Source organism: Plasmodium falciparum (assembly GCF_000002765.6).
Source record: "Plasmodium falciparum 3D7 genome assembly, chromosome: 6".
Taxonomy (NCBI): Eukaryota; Apicomplexa; class Aconoidasida; order Haemosporida; family Plasmodiidae; genus Plasmodium; species Plasmodium falciparum.
The window spans coordinates 91,175-112,247 of NC_004327.3; the positions used below are offsets into that span (position 1 = coordinate 91,175).

The window sequence follows — 21,073 nt, forward strand, 5'->3', positions numbered from 1 at the left end:
TTTTCTTCTTTTATGACACATATTGTTATAAATATATATTCCCAAGATATATATTAAATATATATACCTTTTACTTCTTTTATTATATAATTTGCAACCCTTGAAAGAAAACTGTTATATTATATAGGATATGTATATATATTATATGTTGTTTAATATATATATATATATATATTTTTTTTTTTTTTTGGGGGGGGGGATGGGATGTAATAATCCATACAATTAAAAATTCTTATTTTTCACATAATTAATTGAAAAAGTAGAAGAATATATTTATTATTATATATTCAAAATGTTTAAAAAAAAAAAAAAAAAAAAAAAAATTAACATTTTTATTACATTTTGCGCTTTTTTATTTTTGGTTATATATTTTTAAATGATTTAAAATTAAAAAAATATAATAATAAAATATAAACATACAGATAATTATATATGCATTATTATATATTTATTAAAATATTCCTAATTATTCTAAAACGTTTTAAAAAAATAATATATACATAATATTATATATATAATATATATATTTTTTAAAGTACGGTGAAAAATACAATTTTATAGCCTATAAATATTATTAATATATTATTAAAAAAAAATATAATAATATATGAATAATATAAAATATTATACCGAATATTAAAAAAAAACGTGTTTTATTTTAAATATAACCATTTTTATAAAATCTATAGAAATAAAAAAATAATTAATGAGGCAATAATAAAATATAAAATTAATAAACTTAAAAGATTTCTATTAAATATATATATAATATATATATTTATATATACTTGTACATCATACTTTGTAAAACATGTAAGGAAAATATATAAAAAAAGGACAAATTCTTTTAAAATAAATTAAAATATTATATATATTTTTTATACATATATAATATATATATATATAATATATAATATATAATATATAATATTTTATTTTAAAATTGATTTCTATGACATAATTTAAAAGAAGGAACACTGTCCCTTGATATATTCAGGCAGATAATATGTAATATATGTAATATATATATTATATATATTTATATTTATATATTTATTTAATATATAGTAAAAAAGAAATTATAATACAAAAATATTGTTATAAATTCTATAATTCTTTTAATTTGTAAATATATCTTAAAATGTAATTTACATAAAAAGAAAAACAAATTAATATTATATTATACGATAAATAAATGTATATATAGCAAAAAAAAAAAAAAAAAAAAAAAAAAAAAAAAGAACACTATATATAAACCATCAATTAAATGTACAGTATTTTATATATAATCACAATTATTAAATAGCATAATTTAAAAAAAAAAAAAAAAAATGTCCAACAATATTGATGATTTATTTGACGTTTTTGAAGAAAATGAAATACCAGAAATTATTTCAATAAAAGATGAAGAACAACAACAAGAAAAAAAAAACCATATCATACAAAATGACAACGAAATTATAACTTCAACTAATAATAGTAAAAATGAAGACGAAGAAGAAAAAGAAGAAACTGAAAAAAATATAAATAAACAAAACAACAATATTAACAATATAGATAAAGATGATGTAAATAAAGATAATGTAGGAAATCATAAAAAGGAAAATCTATACAAAGATATAAATATTGAAAATTATAAAATTAATGTAGAATATTTAATTAAGAATAAAAAAGCCGAAGAAAATATAAAAAAACAAATACAAGAAGAAATATATAGTGATATACAAAATTTTGATAAAACAAATAAAAATGTAAACAAAATAAGGAAATTATCCCTTCAAGAAAATAATAATATAAATAATAATCATATAAACGGAAAAAATATTAATAATAATATTAATGAAGATAATCTAACGGGGGAAACATACCCAAACGATGATAGTATCCCTCAAGAAAATAATAAAATAACAAATAAATTAATTGTAGAAGAAACGATAATTGAAAATAGTAAGACTATAAATAATGATGATGTTCTAGTATTAGAAGAATTTGGAGGGGATGTTAATTGTATTCATAAATGTGTTAGACCTCAAAGTTATGTACACAATGAAATTAAAGAACCTTTAATTCCAGCTAGGACATATAAATTTGAATTAGATACTTTTCAAAAAAAATCTATAGAATGTCTAGAAAGAAATGAAAGTGTATTAGTATCAGCTCATACTTCAGCAGGAAAAACCGTAATAGCAGAATATGCCATTGCTTTAGGACTTCGAGATAAACAAAGAGTTATTTATACTAGTCCAATTAAAGCCTTAAGTAATCAAAAATATAGAGATTTAGGTGAAGAATTTAAAGATGTAGGGCTAATAACAGGAGATATTTCTATTAACCCTGAAGCCTCAATTATTGTTATGACAACCGAAATTTTAAGATCAATGTTATATCGTGGTTCCTCTTTAACAAAAGAAGTGAAATGGGTTATATTTGATGAAATACATTATATGAGAGATAGAGATAGAGGTGTTATCTGGGAAGAAACTATTATTCTTTTACCTTTAATGGTTAGATTCATTTTTTTAAGTGCAACCATACCTAACGGTATTCAATTTGCTGAATGGGTAAGTAGCATTAAAAGTCAAGCTTGTCATATTGTATACACAGACTATCGACCTACACCTTTACAACATTATATATATCCAACATCTAGTGAAAGTGTATTTTTAATATGTGATGAAAATAAAGATTTTAAAAAAGATAATTTCATAAAGGCTGTGAATGTAATTAAAGAAAAAATGAACACATCAGAAGAGAATCATCACCAACAACATATAAATAAATATACAAAAAAAATGAGAAAAACAACATATGATATAGAAAAAATTGTTCAAATGTGTCATTCTAGAAATTATACACCTTTAATTATTTTTGCATTTTCTAAAAAAGAATGTGAAGTTAATGCGACAGCTATGCATAAAATTGATTTAACCAGTGATACAGAAAAAGAAGTTATAAAAGAATTATATGAAAATGCTATACGCATATTAGCAGATGATGATAGATCCCTTCCACAAGTTCAATTTATTTTACCTTTACTTTTAAGAGGTATAGGTATACATCATGGTGGGCTGTTACCTATAATTAAAGAAATCATAGAAATTATGTTTCAAGAATCATTATTAAAAGTGTTATTTAGTACTGAAACATTTTCTATGGGTATTAATATGCCAGCAAAAACAGTTGTATTTACATCATTAACAAAATTTGATGGATTAGAAAAAAGATTAATAACATCAGGAGAATATATTCAAATGGCAGGAAGAGCAGGAAGAAGAGGATTAGATGATAGAGGTATTGTTATTATTATGTTAGATACACCTTTACATTGGAGAGAAGCTCATAAATTATTTGTTGGAGAAGCTAATAGATTAGTTAGTCAATTTCATCTAGGTTATAATATGATCTTAAATTTATTACGAATTGAAGGCATTACTCCTGAATTCATGATTGAAAGATCGTTTATACAATATCAAATGAAAAAAAACCTTTCTCAAAAAATACTAGCCAAAAAAAAAGTAGAAGAACATATTAAACAAATTTTTAATCATTTAACAAATATTCATTTAGACGAAAATAATAATGAAATTACTAAAGATGAGTTACTTACAAAAATTATGTATAATAATTATGAGCAAATTAAAAATAATCAAAACTTAGGTACTTCTTCAGAATTGAAAATTAAAGATACCTCTTCTAATGATGAAGTTATCTTAAATGCAGATAAACACAAAGAAATAAAAGAAGAATTTAAAGAAGAATATACAAACTATTCATCATACAGCACACAACATTATAATGAAAACGTTATTAATAAAGAATTATTAAATTATAGCACTATCTTTTCTTGTATATCTAATTTTTACACCATGAAACAAAAATTAATAGATGTAGGAGAAACATATCGATACATATTAACAATGAAAAAACATATAACCCCATATTTATCTCTAGGTAGACTATTGTATATAATTCAGGAGGATTTACGTTGGGGCTGGTGCATATGTATAGAAGGTCAACTTATTGAACATAAGAAAGCAAATGACAACCAAAAAAATAAACACAACAACAGCAACAATAATAATAATAATAACCATTCTGGTGATCATAATAATTTAAAACAAGCTAAGAGCGAACAAGAAACATTATTTGTTGAATGTCTTGTGCCTTGTAATCATAATATGAAAAGAAAACTAACCATAAATGATGATGACGATGATAATATAAATCATAATAATAATAATTATGGTGAAGAATACCAACCAGCAAGTGATAGATCAAAAGCCAGATGGAAAGTTATATCCTTTAATATTAAATGCGTTTATCAATTATCTGCTGTTGTCCTAAGTATAGATAAACCATTTGATAAAAAGAATGAAGAACAAATTGAAAATATTAAAACCAAATATAATACTATGGTAACTTGCTTAAAAGGAGAAAAAAATATTCCAGTTATAAATCCTAATCAAATGGGAATAAAAAATGAAACTTTTATTTCGATTGTAAAAAATTTAAAATTTCATGAAAATATTATAAATAAAAATAAACTATTAAATAATAAAAACTTGAACAAATATTACCAAATGTATAGTAAATATGTAGCTCTACAATGTGAAAAAAATATATTAGAAAGTAATATAGAAAAATGTAGATTTATAGTTCTCAAAAAAGAACTGAAAAATATGCTAGTACTTTTAGAAAGCTTAAATTATATTGAAGTATCATATAATTTAGAAAATCTTAAAAATGAAAAAGATATAAAAACTATTGAAAATTCAATAACAGAACATATAAAAAATGAACGAATTATGAATATTAAAAATGAAACATACAAAAATAATCATGAAGAAAAAAATTATGTTGTTACTATGAAAGGACAAATAGCAAGTGCAATTTTAAGTGTAGATGAACTAGTAATATCAGAATTATTTTTTTCAAATTTTTTTAGTAAATATAATTATGATTATATATGTGCATTCTTATCATGTTTTGTATATGATGAATCCACAAGTAAAGAAATCACAATTAATGATCCAATATTAGTAGAAGGATATCAGCAAATTATTAAAACAGCAAATCATGTAGCAACGAAAATGAATGAATGTGGAATGAACATAAATCTAAAGGATTATATCGACAAATTTAAATCAGCAATTATGCCCATAGCTTTATTATGGGCACGTGGACACTCATTTGTTGAAATATTGTCAGATTCGCAAATATATGAAGGGTCTATAATAAGAACCCTAAGGTAAGCAAATAAATAAATAAATATAAATATATATATAATTATTGCGTCATATTATCATACATTTATATATATATATATATATATATATATATATTTTTTTTTTTTTTTAGACGATTAGATGAACTTATAAGGCAAATGATTTGTGCATTTAGAGGTATTAATAATGATAGCATGTGTGAAACATTAACATTAGCCACTAATAAATTAAGACGTGGTATACCTTTTTCCCCATCTCTATATTTATAAAATTATTTATTTATTTTTTTTAAAAGTTTAATAAATATTGTTTGTAAATATTTTACACACATATATATATATATATATATATATATTTATATATTTGAATATATGTGTGACATTTATAATATTTTTATTTTTGAAAATATTGTTTTTATTATTTAATATTTTTTTAAATAAGCTTATTAATTCAAATATTTACATTATGTTTTTTTATATATTATAAATAAATAACATTACCCATAAATATTATTAAAAAATAATAAAAATTAAATTGAGATGATATATTATTATATAATACACCTCATATATATATATATATATATATATATATATCATTAGATTCTTTTATATTTACACATAAATTTGTAATTTCTTCTTTTTGTTTTATTTACATTTTACAACATTACAACGTATGTAAGAAAAATAAAAATAAAAAAAATATATCCTTCAGTAAAATATGTTCTGTTATATAAATGAATAAAAATAACATGTGAATATTTAAAAAAATATAAAACTTAAACATAATTATTTAATTAAAGTAAAATTAAAATATGTTCTTATGGTTTTATATATTTATATCTATAAATCGTATAAAAAAATTAAATCTATATTTTATTCGTTTTTCTCTTATTTTATAAAAAAAAAAAAAATAAATAAAATAAAATACAGTAAAGGTTTATATATTATTATATATTTATTATATATTTAAAAATATATATATTTTTTTTTTTTTTTTTTGGAAGAACATTAATTATATATATTAATATATATGCCTCTTTCTATATTTATTTATAAATTTTATATTTTTAAATATATGAAAAAATATATATTTTTTTTTATCCCCCTTTTCTGTTAATTTTTAAAAATAATTTATATTTTATAAATATACCTTTCTTTTGAAATATAGATCATGAAAAACAAATAATATATATTTTTTATTTTTAATATCGAATTGAATATTTAAAATTATATATATTTAAATAAAAAATAATAAATAATAATAATATAATTAATTATATTCTTTGTGCATAAAATAGAAGTTCCCAGAAAGTAATCACCGTTATTTTTATAAAAGTAAAAAAGAAATTCTTTTTTGAATTTTAAATAATTTGTTAAAATATAAAAAAAAAATTTGTACATAATAATATATATATATATATATATATATATATATATTTATTTATTTATTTTTATATATTTTATATACATAATTAAAAAAAGAAGAAAATGGTAGATGATATATTAAAATGTATTCATAATGAATTTAAATATGTTCTTATAAGTTGCGATATAAATAATGAGATAAAAGAATTAACCTTTAAAGGTAGTGAAGAGAAATTTCAGAATACATTAGGTTCCTATTTTAGGAGAATAATATTTGATGAAAAAGGAAAGGATGAATTAAAAGAAAGTATCAAAGAAAAATTAAAAACAAATGATAAAAATGATGAAGATAAAGAAAAGGTAAATACCATATCTCCAGATATTATAAATAATGCAATTGAATCATCTCAAACTTATCAAATAATACCTTTAACCATACCTAATGAAAAAAATGATTTTCTGGGAATTAATTGTTATATTGATGATATAGGAAGAATAAAAAAATTACCTTATAATAGTAGAGCATCAAGAATTTGTAGTACAGAAATTTATGGTGACGCATTCTTATCAAAGACATATGATAATGAAGATTTCAAAAGATGTGATTTTACAATAAGTGAATATGATGAATTCTTAAAGAATCCCCCCAAAAGCGAAAACAGGTAAAAGCACCAAAAATAAAAATAATTATATATTATTTAATATGTATGTATTTTTAAATTCTATATAGCACACACTAAAATATATATATATATATATATAATATTTCTTTTGTCTTTTTTTTATTTTATTATTTTTTTATTTTATTATTTTTTTATTTTTTTTTATTTTTTCCCCTTGATCATTTATAATTAAAGATGGGATCAAGCACAAGCCATGCAAAACTTACTAAAACAAATGAAAGGACAAAATGATGCAGGAGTAAATGACGAAGCACCCACTGAAAAAGTTAACGCATGTGAACATTGTTATAAGGTATTATATATATATATAAATATATGTACATATGTATGTATGTATATTTATTTGTTTTCATGTATTTTTTTATCCTCGTCATATATTCTTCATATTTCTAATTTTTAGGAACAAAACCTAAAAAGATGTGGAAGATGCAAAAAGGTCTACTACTGCTCAGTTGAATGTCAAAAGAGTGATTACGTATTTCATAAGAGAATATGCTCATAAAAAAGAAAAAATATATTCGTCTATTATAAACAATATGTTATATATATATATATATATATATATATATATTTATTTATTTATTTATTTATTTATTATTATTATTTTTTTTAAGGGGTATAATACCATATTTTCTACATGATAAAATTTTTAAATGTTAAATCTTACTTTGTATACACATAAGAGAAAAAATAAGATATATACATATTTATCTAAATCCATATAACCATCTATGTTATATTATATGATATATACATTTATTTTTTTAATATATTCTTAATTTTCCTCCCTTTTTATTATACCTATATATATATAATACTATATAAATGACTTTTTTTTTTTTTTTAAATACTTTTCTTTTAATATGTGTTTGCAACCTTATAACTTTTCATTTTTTAAATTGATATTAAATTAATAAAAATATATCCCTATTGATGAAAAAGAATAAATCGTATTCTTTTGCTGCTCTACACATACAACTTTTTTTTTTTTTTTTTTTTTTTTTATTTCATGCATAAAAATATATATACATATAAGTACTATTATGATCTGTAAATTATATGTGGTTTTTTTGTTTATCAAATGACAATCCTATTGTTTTAAATTAATAAATAATGAAAAACAAATATATAATAAAATTTTTTTTTTTTTTTTTTTTTTTTTTTTTTATTTCATTAAATTTACAAATACATTACATGTACATATTTAATAATATCAAGAGAAAGGCCAAAAAAAAAGGTATTATTTACATACTTGTTGAACTTTAACATATTATATATATATATATAATATATATATATGTATTTATTTGTGAACATACTTGTTTGAAAAAATGATGATAAAAAATTTTTATAAATTTTTCATTTTATACTCCTTATTCATGACATGTCTCACTAAAAAAATGTTATTTATTAATTTTTTTAACGAAATTAATGTAAACTATAACAAAAAGAAGGACATAAATAAAATATGCATGAATAGACTAACTAATACAAACAAGGGATATACTACGAATAAAGAATATATATCAAATAATGCACAAAAAAACATATGTACAATAAATTATGGACAAACATATTCGAATATATTAAATGATGAAGAGAAAGAAAAAATATTACAACAATATATATATACATTATCCCATTTATCTATTATAGATATAGATAGAGAAAAAGATATATCATTAAATATATCTTTATTATTAAAAGCATGTTTGGCTTCTCATAATTATATTAAAAATGTAGAAATATATACAAGTCAAATAAAAAATCAAGATATATGCTCATTTATTTATGAAAACAGAACAGATTTCGAGGATTTTGTAAATACTCATATTTTGAAATACATCGAATTTTTTAATAAAGACAAAATAGAAGATACACTTCAATCATATATTAAAGACAAGATTTTATATGATAATGAATTAAATATATTCAATATAATAAAAAATAATAATATAGAATTAAGAAAAGATATATTACAAGATATATCATTTGAATGTATAAGACTTAATAAAATTATTCAATATTCTCTTGCAGTTAATAAATTAGATTTATTTTCTTATCATATCATTTTTAAAATATTTATGTATTTCAAAACAGACCAATTTTATTATCATCTATTCTTAAATAATATTCAAAAAATCAAATATTACTATTCTATAAAAAATATAACAGATCAACATAAAGAAATTATATATAAAATTGTTGACAAGTATTTGTACATTATTCACTATATGAATAATATGTATCAAAATAGAGACATCAAAAATGTATAATTATAATAATTATGTAGACTGAAAAAATAAAATTAAAATAAACAAAATTTTATTAAAACAACAAATATTTTATAAGATAAAATATAAATGAATATATATATATATATATATATATATATTTTTATAACACACAATGATGTACATTACATTATTTTTTATTTTACACCTTGTCGTTTTAATTCAATAATTATATATTCTTATAATGCATTACCACACCCTTAAATACTCTTATAATTATTTTTAAAATATTTATAATAGATAAAAGTTATATATAAATAATTAAATAAAATAAATTTTCTTTTCTTTTTTTTTAAAACTATAAAAATAATAATATTAAATATGACATATGGCATATGACATATGACATATAGAACATATATCTTTTCAAAAAAAAAAAATTATATTAAGAATTATAAAACATTATTATGTTGCTTATATATAATGAAATAACAAAAAAAAAAAAAAAAAAAAAAAGAAAAAAAAAAAAATTTGAAATATAAAGACAAAGACAAAAATTATTGGAACATATATTCTTACGATATACATCCATTTTGCTAAAATGAAACAATTAAAAATATATATATGTATATATTTATATATTTGTATATTTTTCCTTTTGTGGATATTTTATTTCACTTATAATTAAATGTATAAAGATGTTATTCTTTCTTTTGTAATATTTGTTCTTGTATATATTCTGGAACTAAAGAATATTTGTGAAGCGTCATAGTATAATTACCTAAAAGAAAAAAAAAAAAATATATATATATATATATATATATATACAATTATAATTATTCATGTACATATAAATTATGTTTAATTATTTTATTTAATAAATAAAAAGGTGACTAATATTTATATATTCATTTTTACCTCTTCCTTTGGTTATTTTCCTCAAATCACTAACATACGATAAAACTGAAGCCATAGGTGCCCTAGCGGTTATTTCTTTTGTGAATTCATCACCTAGATTGTTAAAATAAATATAAATAAATATATAAACATATAAACATATATATATATATATATATATATATATATATATATATATATATATATGATTATTCACAATTAACTTATCATTCACTTACTTTCATCTATGTGTTGTATCTTTCCTCGCTTCTTAACCAAATCGCTAATTACATCTCCCAAATATTCGGTAGGCACAGTAACGTTTAGCTACAAAATAAAAACGTGAATATAAATATATACATATATATATATATATATATATATATATATATATAACACATATGTGTCATTTCATATATTCATATTACGTTCATTATTGGCTCCAACAACCTTATGGACGTCTTTTTTGCTGCCTCCTTTATTGCCAACCCAGCAGCTAGCTTAAATGCATGCTCATTACTATCAACTGGATGAAATGAACCATCAACTATTCTAACCACAATATTTATTACTGGAGAATTAAAAAGAATTCCCATGTTACACTGCTCCCTTATACCAGTATATATAGCATCGAAATATACAGATGGAATAGCTCCACATGTAATTTCATTTTTTATAATTATATTATTATTTACTTCTGACGTATTTATATTCATACTATTATTATCTATATCTTGTTCAATATATTTTTGTTCTTTCTTTTCTTTTTCATCAACACCATTTTGTTCTTGATCAGTTTGTTCTCCTTCTTCATCTTCTTGCTCGTTATAATTATACATTGGTTCAATTTCAATATGTACATCACCATACTGTCCTCTACCTCCTGATTGTTTAATATACTTTCCTCTTGCTTTTACACTTTCTACAAATGTCTCTTTATAAGATATCTGTGGTTTCCCATAAATTATTGGTATATTAAAATCTTTTTCAATTTTGTTAATTATAATTTGTAAATGCAATTCTCCAACTCCACTAATAAGCAAATCCTTCGTATCTTGATTTATATGATAAAAAAAGGAATGATCTTCTTTTTTAATTTTAATTAATGCATTAATTAACTTTTCATATTCATTCTTATTTTTATTATATATATAATAACTTATAATAGGAGGAATATCTTTTATACGTTTCAATTCTGCTCTTAAAAATACATTACTCAACGTATCACCGATTTGAGTATCTTTCAAACCTACTAATCCTACAATATCACCTGCCTTAGCATTTTCTAGTTCATATTTTTCACTTGAATGAATAAAAAATATTTTTGAAATTTTTTCACTTTTCTTAGTTCTATTATTATATATAAATTCACCTCTATTTATTTGTCCTTCATATATACGTACATAATTAATATTTCCTAAATGTTGGTCGTTCATAATTTTATAAATTAATCCAACCATTTTTCTTTTATAATTTTTTATATTCGACTCGTTCAATTCGTCTGAAATAGAATCCTGGTAATTTATTTGGTCATCCTTCATATTATTTTGGGACCTCTCCGATGATATATTGTTAGGTCCAGATATATTATTTGAATCTGCAACACATGTCGAACTAGACGTGTCACTTTCTGTAGTACCTTTTTTTATATTCATAGAATCTTTGTTTATTTCATGTGCAGGTATTTTATTTTCCACATTGTGTTCTTCCCCTTTGTTAATATTTTTTTTTAACATAACTTTTTCCTTTTTTAGGTTAGATTCAGAATTGGCTGGGACAATTTTTTCACCTCTTCTATTTACATCATGTATATATATAATTTGCTTTTTATAATTTTTAATTGAATCAATAGGTGATGGTAAATATTTTACAACCATATCTAATAACATTTGTACATTTTTATTTTTTAAAGCTGAACCACACATAACAACATTATATTTTTCCTCAACAACTAATTTTCTAATATAATATTCAATTTCTTGTATATTCATAGCTTTGTCATTTAAATAATTATCAAGGAAAGAGTTAAAATTTTCAGCAATCTGTTCAAATAATAAATTTTTATATTTTAAAAATAAATTATAGTGTTCTTTAGGTATATCTTCAAAAATAAAATCATGAGCATTTTTATATACAATCATTTTCTCTTTTAATATATCAATAGTACTAATGAATTTGCTCATTTCAAAAACAGGAACATATAAAATTAATATCTTCTTATTTAATTTCCTTTTTATTTCTTCAATACAACCTTCAAAATTTGCTCCCACTTTATCTAATTTGTTTAAAAATATTATTCTACTAATATTATATTGATTAGCTTGTTTCCATACAGTTTCCGATTGTGATTCCACACCTTCACTACTATCAAAAACAACAACCCCACCATCTAAAACTCTTAAACTTTTTTCAACCTCAGCAGTAAAATCAACATGTCCTGGAGTGTCAATTATATTTATACGATAATCTTCTAAATTCTTTTCACTACCATTCCAATAACATGTAGTGACAGCTGCATTTATTGTTATTCCTTTTTCTCTTTCTATATCTAAATAATCCATTGTCGATAATCCTTCATGTACTTCTCCAATCTTTTTTATAACATTTGTATAATATAATATCCTCTCAGTAGTTGTAGTTTTCCCTGCATCTATATGTGCTATAATTCCAATATTTCGATAATTTTCTAATTCCACATTTTTTGTTGAACCATTAACTAATTTTAAACGAAATATATTTTTAATTATATTCTTATGTGGTTTTATAATATCATTTCTTACATATCTATTTAAAATATATAATTTACCTCGACCATTTCTTTTCTCTCTTTTTACTTTTCCATTAGATAAATACACATTATTATTCTTATTCCACCTATTGTGTAATGAATATGTATATTTATATAATATCAATATTACTAAGCAAAATAATAATATTTTATTATTATTATTATATCTTTTTGATGAAAATAGCTTTATCATTTCTATTTCCTTCACATCTTTTCATCTTTTTTTTTTTTTTTTTTGTTTTTTTTTTCTAAACCATGTATGGAATTTTAATAAATATATATTTTTTGTTTTTTTTTTTAAATGGATTATTCAAAGGTTAGAAATTGAACTACAAAAAAAAAAAAAAAAAAAAAAAAAAAAAAATCTATATATATATATATATATATATATATATATATTATATATACATTTACTTATTTATGAATTTTTTTTTTTTCTAAATATTATTCCAAAATATTAGTGTTTAAACATTCGACTTATAATTAGATTATTTTTGTACATATTATTATAGGTTACAAATAAAAAAAAAAAAAAAAAATAGGGTATAATATGTAATACATATTATATATATATATATAATATTTATACATATATAAAATAATATATCTCATCCTATTCTTTTAATAATAAAATAAAAAAAGTTATGTAATTATTTAATATATTTTTATATCACAATTTAATATATAAAAATCAATAAAAATTAGATACACCAATCATGATATTATATGTTTCCTATTTGTTTTATTAGTTATATATAAAAATAATATTTTTTTTTTACCTATAATAATTTGTTATCAATTAATTAATTTGGCTAATTCTTATAAAAATATGTAAATATATTATTATTTTCTCTTTTTTATAATTTTACATATTTTGAATGCCATCTTATTATATATATTTATATATATTATTCATATATGATGGTCATTATAATAGATATAATTTATATATTATACATATATGTAATACATTATATTAAAAATTAAAATCTTCGACAATGAAGAAAAAATATTTATTATTAACATAGTTATTAATATATTATCCTTATTAATTTATCTATTTTTTTAAAAACATTTCTTCATATATATATATATATATATATATGTATGTATAATCATTGTAGTTTATATAAAATGAGTGAGGATATCGAATTTGTGCAAGAGAAACATATCCAATATTTGGAATCTTATACAACAATAAAAAATGCAGAAGAACTAATATTTAATGAAACTCTAAAAATGTGTGGAGTTTTTTATTTCCTTTGTTCATGTAAAATTTTATCACATACAATAGAGAAAAAAGAAGAGTTCATAAATTTTATTTTAAAATGTCAAAATGTTGATGGTGGTTTTGGAAATAATATAAATTATGATTCGCATATTGTTTCTACACACCATGCTATATTATCATTACTTTTATTGAATTATTCTTTTGACAAGATTAATGAATATATGGATAAAGCAAATAATCACCATGACATAAATAATACAAATGATAATAATAAAGTTGATTTAAATAATACAAATAATAATAATAAACTTGATTTTAATAATACAAATGATAATAATTATAATGTATATTCTAAAAGTATACGAGAAAATACATGCAAGTATATACTAACCTTGTTTAATGAAGATGGTTCCTTTAAAGGAGATATGTGGGGAGAAGTTGATACAAGATTTGTTTATAGTGCAGTTAGTTGTCTAACCATATTAAACAAAATTAATTTAGTTTGTGTAGATAAAATCTCATCATATTTATTAACGAATTATGCTATATGTGAAAATGGCTTTTCATGGGTAAGTGGAAATGAGCCACATGCAGCTAGTGTTTTTTGTTGTATTGCGACATTATTTTTAATACAAAAATTATATTTAATTAATGAAAATAAATTAGCTCATTGGTTAAGTCTTAGACAAACTACTAATGGAGGTTTTAATGGAAGAGCTGAAAAATTAACAGACACTTGCTACTCTTGGTGGATTTTCTCTACACTTATTGTTTTAAAAAAATATAATTGGATTAATAAAAATGCTTTAAAAAATTATATTCTTCTTTGTCAAGATATTGAAAAAGGTGGTATAAGTGATAACCCTGATTGCCTTCCAGACATTTGCCATACCTTTTTTGGATTAGCCGCTTTAAGTTTGATAGATAATCTCAACGAGTCCGAAAAAAAATATACCCTGCAACAAATGCACCCGGTATATGCAATTCCTGTTCATACGGTTAAGATGAGGAATTTGCCTTATCACGACATAGACATAATTTAATAGAAATAAAATAAAATAAAAAAAAAATAATGAAATAAATAAATAAATAAATATATATATATATATATATATTATTCTTTTTTAATTTTCAAGAGGATTATAAAAAATTAACCTGTTATTATAAAGTTAAAACAAAAAATATTTACTCTTAACGTAAATTATAATTAAAACTTATATACAAATTATAAGTCTTGCAAAAACAAAAAAAAAAAAAAATATAAATATTAAATAAATAAATAAATAAATAAGTAAATAAATAAACCCACATATATATATATATATATATATATTTCGAGTGTAATAAAAAAAAAAATATATATATCCATGCAATTATTCAATTTCACCCCTCATATAATATATTTATATCTGTGTATGTAATCAAAGATACTAGTGCCTATCTTATATGGTTGATATATTTATTCTTCAAAAGAGGTGACTTCATAAGATTTACTAGAGACGATTTACTCAACACTTCATTATTACTAATAATCGTATTCACTTCATTTAAAAATGTTAAACATTTTTCATCATTTTCAAAATTTAATAATTTTGTTAACGTGGATATATTTACCTTTATGCTGGTCCTAAACAAAAACAAACAATATGTATATATATATATATATATATATATATATATATATGTATATAATTACACACGCATATTCATATATTCATATAATCATATATTCATATATTCATATATTCATATAATCATATATTCATATATTCATATATTCATATAATCATATATTCATATATTCATATATTCATTTATTCATATATTAATTTATTCATTTATTAATTTATTCATTTATTAATTTATTCATTTATTCATTTATTAATTTATTCATTTATTCACTTCCACAAATTTCCCTTAAAATATTACTACAATTATACAAAATAACACTATTCATTTTATTATATTATTTTTAAACTTACTTGCAAATATTTATAAGAGCCAATAATCTATATTTGGGCAAAAATAAAACAATCAAATAATTAGTTAAATATGGCATTTTAATTTGATTACTATTTTCTATATTACATTTCTTTTTTTCAATACTTTCTAAATTATTCATTTCACCATGACTTTTTACAAAGGATATAAGAGAATCCATATTTACATTAAGATCAACATTTTCATTTAATGACATTAATATAGGCAAATATTGTAATATATGATTATTCACAAATATTCTATAATATATATATTCATGATTTTGTTCATCATCTAATGGTGATACCATATTTATATTTATTAAGTACATTTTGTTTTTTATACATTCATTCAAATAATAACATAACTGTATATTTTCGTGATTTTTTTCTTCATCACTTAAAGCTAAATATTCTATAAGAAATTCCTGATGCATATTTTGCAATGTCATGTAAATAAGCTTATAGCATAAAAACTCAACCTATCAAAATAAATAAAAACATACATACATGCACATAAATATAATTATATATATATATATATATATTTATTTATTTATTATATTTTTACACATATATTTTACCTTCGATTTGGTTATATTAAGTCGCTGGTATAATTCAAACAATTTATTAATACATTGCAAAAATTGAAATAAATCATTATTTACTATGCATATTCTGATATTCGTTTCATATATATTCACAACATCATCATGAAATATATTCTGGATATTCAAATCTTGTCTCAACGATCTAAATTGTTCATTTATATATTTATAATTCTTATCCATGTTATATTTATAAAGTATATATGCATAAGTGCACTTCAAAACGGAAAAACTTCTTACCTAAAAAAATATAAATATAAATAAATAAATACATACATATATACATACATACATATAAATAATATTAATAATTGAAAACATATACTTATACATAATACACATATATAGATATACATATACATATACATTTTATATTTACATTTTTTCTTTCCGGAAGTGATGTTAATCTAAAGAAAAACTTTTGAATATTTTTACATTCTCCAACAAAATCTTTATTCTTATAACAATTAGCAAAATTATATTTGTCCATAAGCCTTTCAAGATTTCGTAAATCTTCATTTCCCCTCTCTACACATTCACCATTTGTATCAATATAAAATGAATTTTCAATCAAATTATTTTTCTTATTTCTATTAAGATCGAAACATTTCTCTCTTCTTCGTTCTCTCTTTTCAATTTCTTCTTGACTTAATTTCATTTTTTTATCACTTAAAATGCTTCCAATCATGTCACTATCTAAATCCATGTTATTACCCATGCGTCTTTTCGTTCCTAATAAAAAAATAAAATAATAATAAACAAAATAATAATAAACAAAATAATAAATAATATATAATAATATAAATTAACATATAATTACACAAAGACATATTTTCATATATATATAATATATATTTAAGCATATATTACTTTTTTGATGAGAAAAAAAATAAATATCCATTCCCATTACATCTTCTTCAGTTGGCATCACATTACTTAACCAGAATGGAGATCTTATAATTTTTTTTCTCTTCAATGTATATATTTTTGATATAAAATTTCTTAAGCACTTTGAGAATTCTTTATTTTTATTACATTGTTCTTTAAAATGATCATTTAAATTTTTTATATATGTTTTTAAATTATCACATTTAACGTTGGAATCATTATTATTTGTAAAAAATGGTATATCAGATAATTTATTCATTTTATTATTATTATTATTATTATTATTTTGTTTATTCCTATTATCCATATCTTTATTATTATAAAGATAATTACCATCTTCATCTGAATAATCATCTTTATCATAATTATCTGAATTATATTCTAAATCTTCTTCACCTAATTTATTATTTTTTTCTTTTTGTCTATTATTATCATACGGATAACAATTACTTAAATCATCTTGATCGTTTTTCCTATATTTCATCATATTTCCTTCATCCATATAACTATTCTTCATATGAAAGAATTTCTTATTATCATAAATATCGCCCGTATTAATACTATTTGAAATATTACCATCATAAATATTATTATTATTATTATTATTATTGTTATTATTATTATTATTATTGTTATTATTGTTATTATTTCCGTAATTCATACTAAAAATACCACCCATATTGTTCATAATATTTCTACTCATATCTTCTTTGTTATATTTAGGTAATCCATATGTATTATTAACCATTGAACTATTTACATTATTATAAAATTGATTATTAATTATGTTATTATTCATATTATTATTCATATTATTATTCATGTTATTATTCATATTATTATTCATATTATTATTCATATTATTATCCATATGATTATTATTTTGTTTGTTATGGTAATTATATTTATTATTTACATTCATATGATTATTTATGGATTCCCTATAATTCATTATAACATCATTATTAGGTATATTATCTTTTTTATACAAATTATTATTTATATCATCCTTATTATTTTGAGTATTATTCATATGCATGTTATTATAATCATTTCTATAATTATTCATATTACCAATATTATTTATATTATTCATATTATTTTGATCAGATAAATCATTAGCAAAATTATTCCTAACCTTTTCTTTTCCCTTTTCATTTTTATTATCATCACTCAAGTCACTCACTTCACTAACAGCGTCACTTATTGACTTATTATTTTTATTATTTAAATAACGATTATACGTTTGGAATATTTTATTCTTTGATTTATTTAATGTAAAACTTATTTTCTTTTTCGAATCCTCATTCATGTTTTCTTTTGAATCATTTTTATTTTGCATGAATTGTTCAGGTGGAAAATCAGAAAATGTTTTTCTTTCTTTTTTATTAGTATTAAGTTTTTTCATTTCTTCAATAGAATCAATCATATCATTAATTTTTTCAGGTTTTATATTATAGTAATTATTACTTTGTTTTTCACTTTGCATATTATCATTAACAATACATGAAGGATTTGTATTACTATTAAATGTGTTATTTTTAATATATCTTGGCAAATTATTAATATTATTACTATTATTATTATTATTATTAATTGTTATGTTCATATTATTATCTTTTATGTTTTCCCTATTTTTCATATCATCCGTTTTTACTTTTGATAAATCAACCAATTCACCTGAATCATTTAAAGGTATATTCAAATTAGCTATATTCAAATTACTTAAATTCATTTGTTCATATATATTAATTTTCTGTGTATTCACATTTTGTAAACCTGATTGTTGTTGTAATAAAAATTCTTGTAAATTCGTTTTTTGTTGATAATACATCAAATTAGATGACACACAATTATTTATTTGTTTTACAGATTCAGGTGATGATAATATAGCATTTTTAACTAATAAAAAATATCTACTTAATGTTATAAATATATATTTCTTCGATTCAATAGCAGCCTCCTTTTCTGGGAAACCTAATTTTATATAATGATAAAAAACATGAAAATAATATATCTCTTTAACTTTATTAATATATAATTCTACATAACTATCATTATTATTGTTATTATTATTTATATAATATGATAAATCATTATTATTTATAGATGATGATTTACGTTCTTCATCTTTAATATGACTACTATTAGAATTAACATTATTTATATTACTACTATTAATATTATGTTTATTATTATACATATTCATATAATTTATATTATCTGTGTTATAATTTACACTTTTGTAATAACTATCACTTTTATTATTATGATAATAATTATTACTATTTGGATAAGTAGATACAACACTACTTTTATTTGAAGCATAATATCTATTATTATTTAAATCATTCAAATTATTAAAATGATTCATATTATTACTATTATTATTATTATTATAAATTCCAGGATAATTTAAATAACCACTATTAGTATTACCACTAATATTTATATTATTATTATATAAATAATTATTCATGTCATTTTTATTCTGGTATATACTATTTCCACTCTTCACATTCATGGACGTATTTTCTTTATTATTATTATTATTTTTTTCATCTTGTCCATCTTTATTTTTTTCATTCATTTTTCTTTATTTCTTAAAAATTTATATATGTATTATTACTAAATTAAAAAAAAATAAATTAAATAAATAAAAAAATAAAATAAAATAAAAGTATTTTTTATTTCTTTTTATAAAAAAAAGGTATAATGCTGATCTGATAAAATATTAATATTTCAATATATAAATATATACATATCACCAATCAACAAAAAATCCTAGCTTTTATAAATTTATAAAAGGCTTATTGGTAAAATAGGTATATAATAATTCATATTATATAAATAAACATAAATGACCATATATATAAATATATATATAAATAATATATATATATATATATATATATATTTTTTTCATGTCATATAAATTCTTATAATATTTCCTTTAAATACAATATAATATATATATATAATATATATATATATTTTTTTTTTTACTTATATGCCGTCACTTAAAAATATATAATTCTTAATATATAATGTTTATAAACTAATTTCATTATATTATAACACAATATATATGAAAATATTATGTCAATATTTTTATGAGGCATATAATAAATATTACTCCCATGTATATATAATAATATTATATTATTTTTATA

At 19.7% G+C, this 21,073-nt stretch overlaps 6 protein-coding genes across 6 annotated transcripts; 4 read left to right on the forward strand and 2 right to left on the reverse strand.

The window, feature by feature from the left end:
• Positions 1-1,331: 1,331 nt before the first annotated feature.
• On the forward strand, positions 1,332-5,494 carry PF3D7_0602100 (ATP-dependent RNA helicase, putative; the record flags this gene model as incomplete). The annotated part of the gene is made up of 2 exons (XM_960918.1): positions 1,332-5,248; positions 5,359-5,494. 2 exons carry the CDS (start codon positions 1,332-1,334, stop codon positions 5,492-5,494), a joined length of 4,053 nt encoding a protein of 1,350 aa, XP_966011.1.
• A 1,221-nt stretch (positions 5,495-6,715) lies between these two features.
• Positions 6,716-7,777, forward strand: PF3D7_0602200 (MYND-type zinc finger protein, putative; the record flags this gene model as incomplete). The annotated part of the gene is made up of 3 exons (XM_960919.1): positions 6,716-7,254; positions 7,450-7,567; positions 7,676-7,777. 3 exons carry the CDS (start codon positions 6,716-6,718, stop codon positions 7,775-7,777), a joined length of 759 nt encoding a protein of 252 aa, XP_966012.1.
• An 829-nt stretch (positions 7,778-8,606) lies between these two features.
• Positions 8,607-9,551, forward strand: PF3D7_0602300 (liver merozoite formation protein, putative; the record flags this gene model as incomplete). The annotated part of the gene is made up of 1 exon (XM_960920.2): positions 8,607-9,551. The coding sequence occupies one exon, from the start codon at positions 8,607-8,609 to the stop codon at positions 9,549-9,551; it is 945 nt and encodes a 314-aa protein (XP_966013.2).
• A 659-nt stretch (positions 9,552-10,210) lies between these two features.
• On the reverse strand, positions 10,211-13,387 carry PF3D7_0602400 (elongation factor G; the record flags this gene model as incomplete). Its single annotated transcript, XM_960921.1, has 4 exons — positions 10,211-10,290; positions 10,428-10,520; positions 10,646-10,733; positions 10,835-13,387. The coding sequence occupies 4 exons, from the start codon at positions 13,385-13,387 to the stop codon at positions 10,211-10,213; spliced, it is 2,814 nt and encodes a 937-aa protein (XP_966014.1).
• A 941-nt stretch (positions 13,388-14,328) lies between these two features.
• PF3D7_0602500 (geranylgeranyl transferase type-2 subunit beta, putative) lies at positions 14,329-15,468 on the forward strand (the record flags this gene model as incomplete). The annotated part of the gene is made up of 1 exon (XM_960922.1): positions 14,329-15,468. The coding sequence occupies one exon, from the start codon at positions 14,329-14,331 to the stop codon at positions 15,466-15,468; it is 1,140 nt and encodes a 379-aa protein (XP_966015.1).
• A 394-nt stretch (positions 15,469-15,862) lies between these two features.
• Positions 15,863-20,490, reverse strand: PF3D7_0602600 (SAC3 domain-containing protein, putative; the record flags this gene model as incomplete). Its single annotated transcript, XM_960923.1, has 5 exons — positions 15,863-16,052; positions 16,408-16,886; positions 16,989-17,252; positions 17,392-17,744; positions 17,883-20,490. The coding sequence occupies 5 exons, from the start codon at positions 20,488-20,490 to the stop codon at positions 15,863-15,865; spliced, it is 3,894 nt and encodes a 1,297-aa protein (XP_966016.1).
• Between the last annotated feature and the right edge of the window lie 583 nt (positions 20,491-21,073).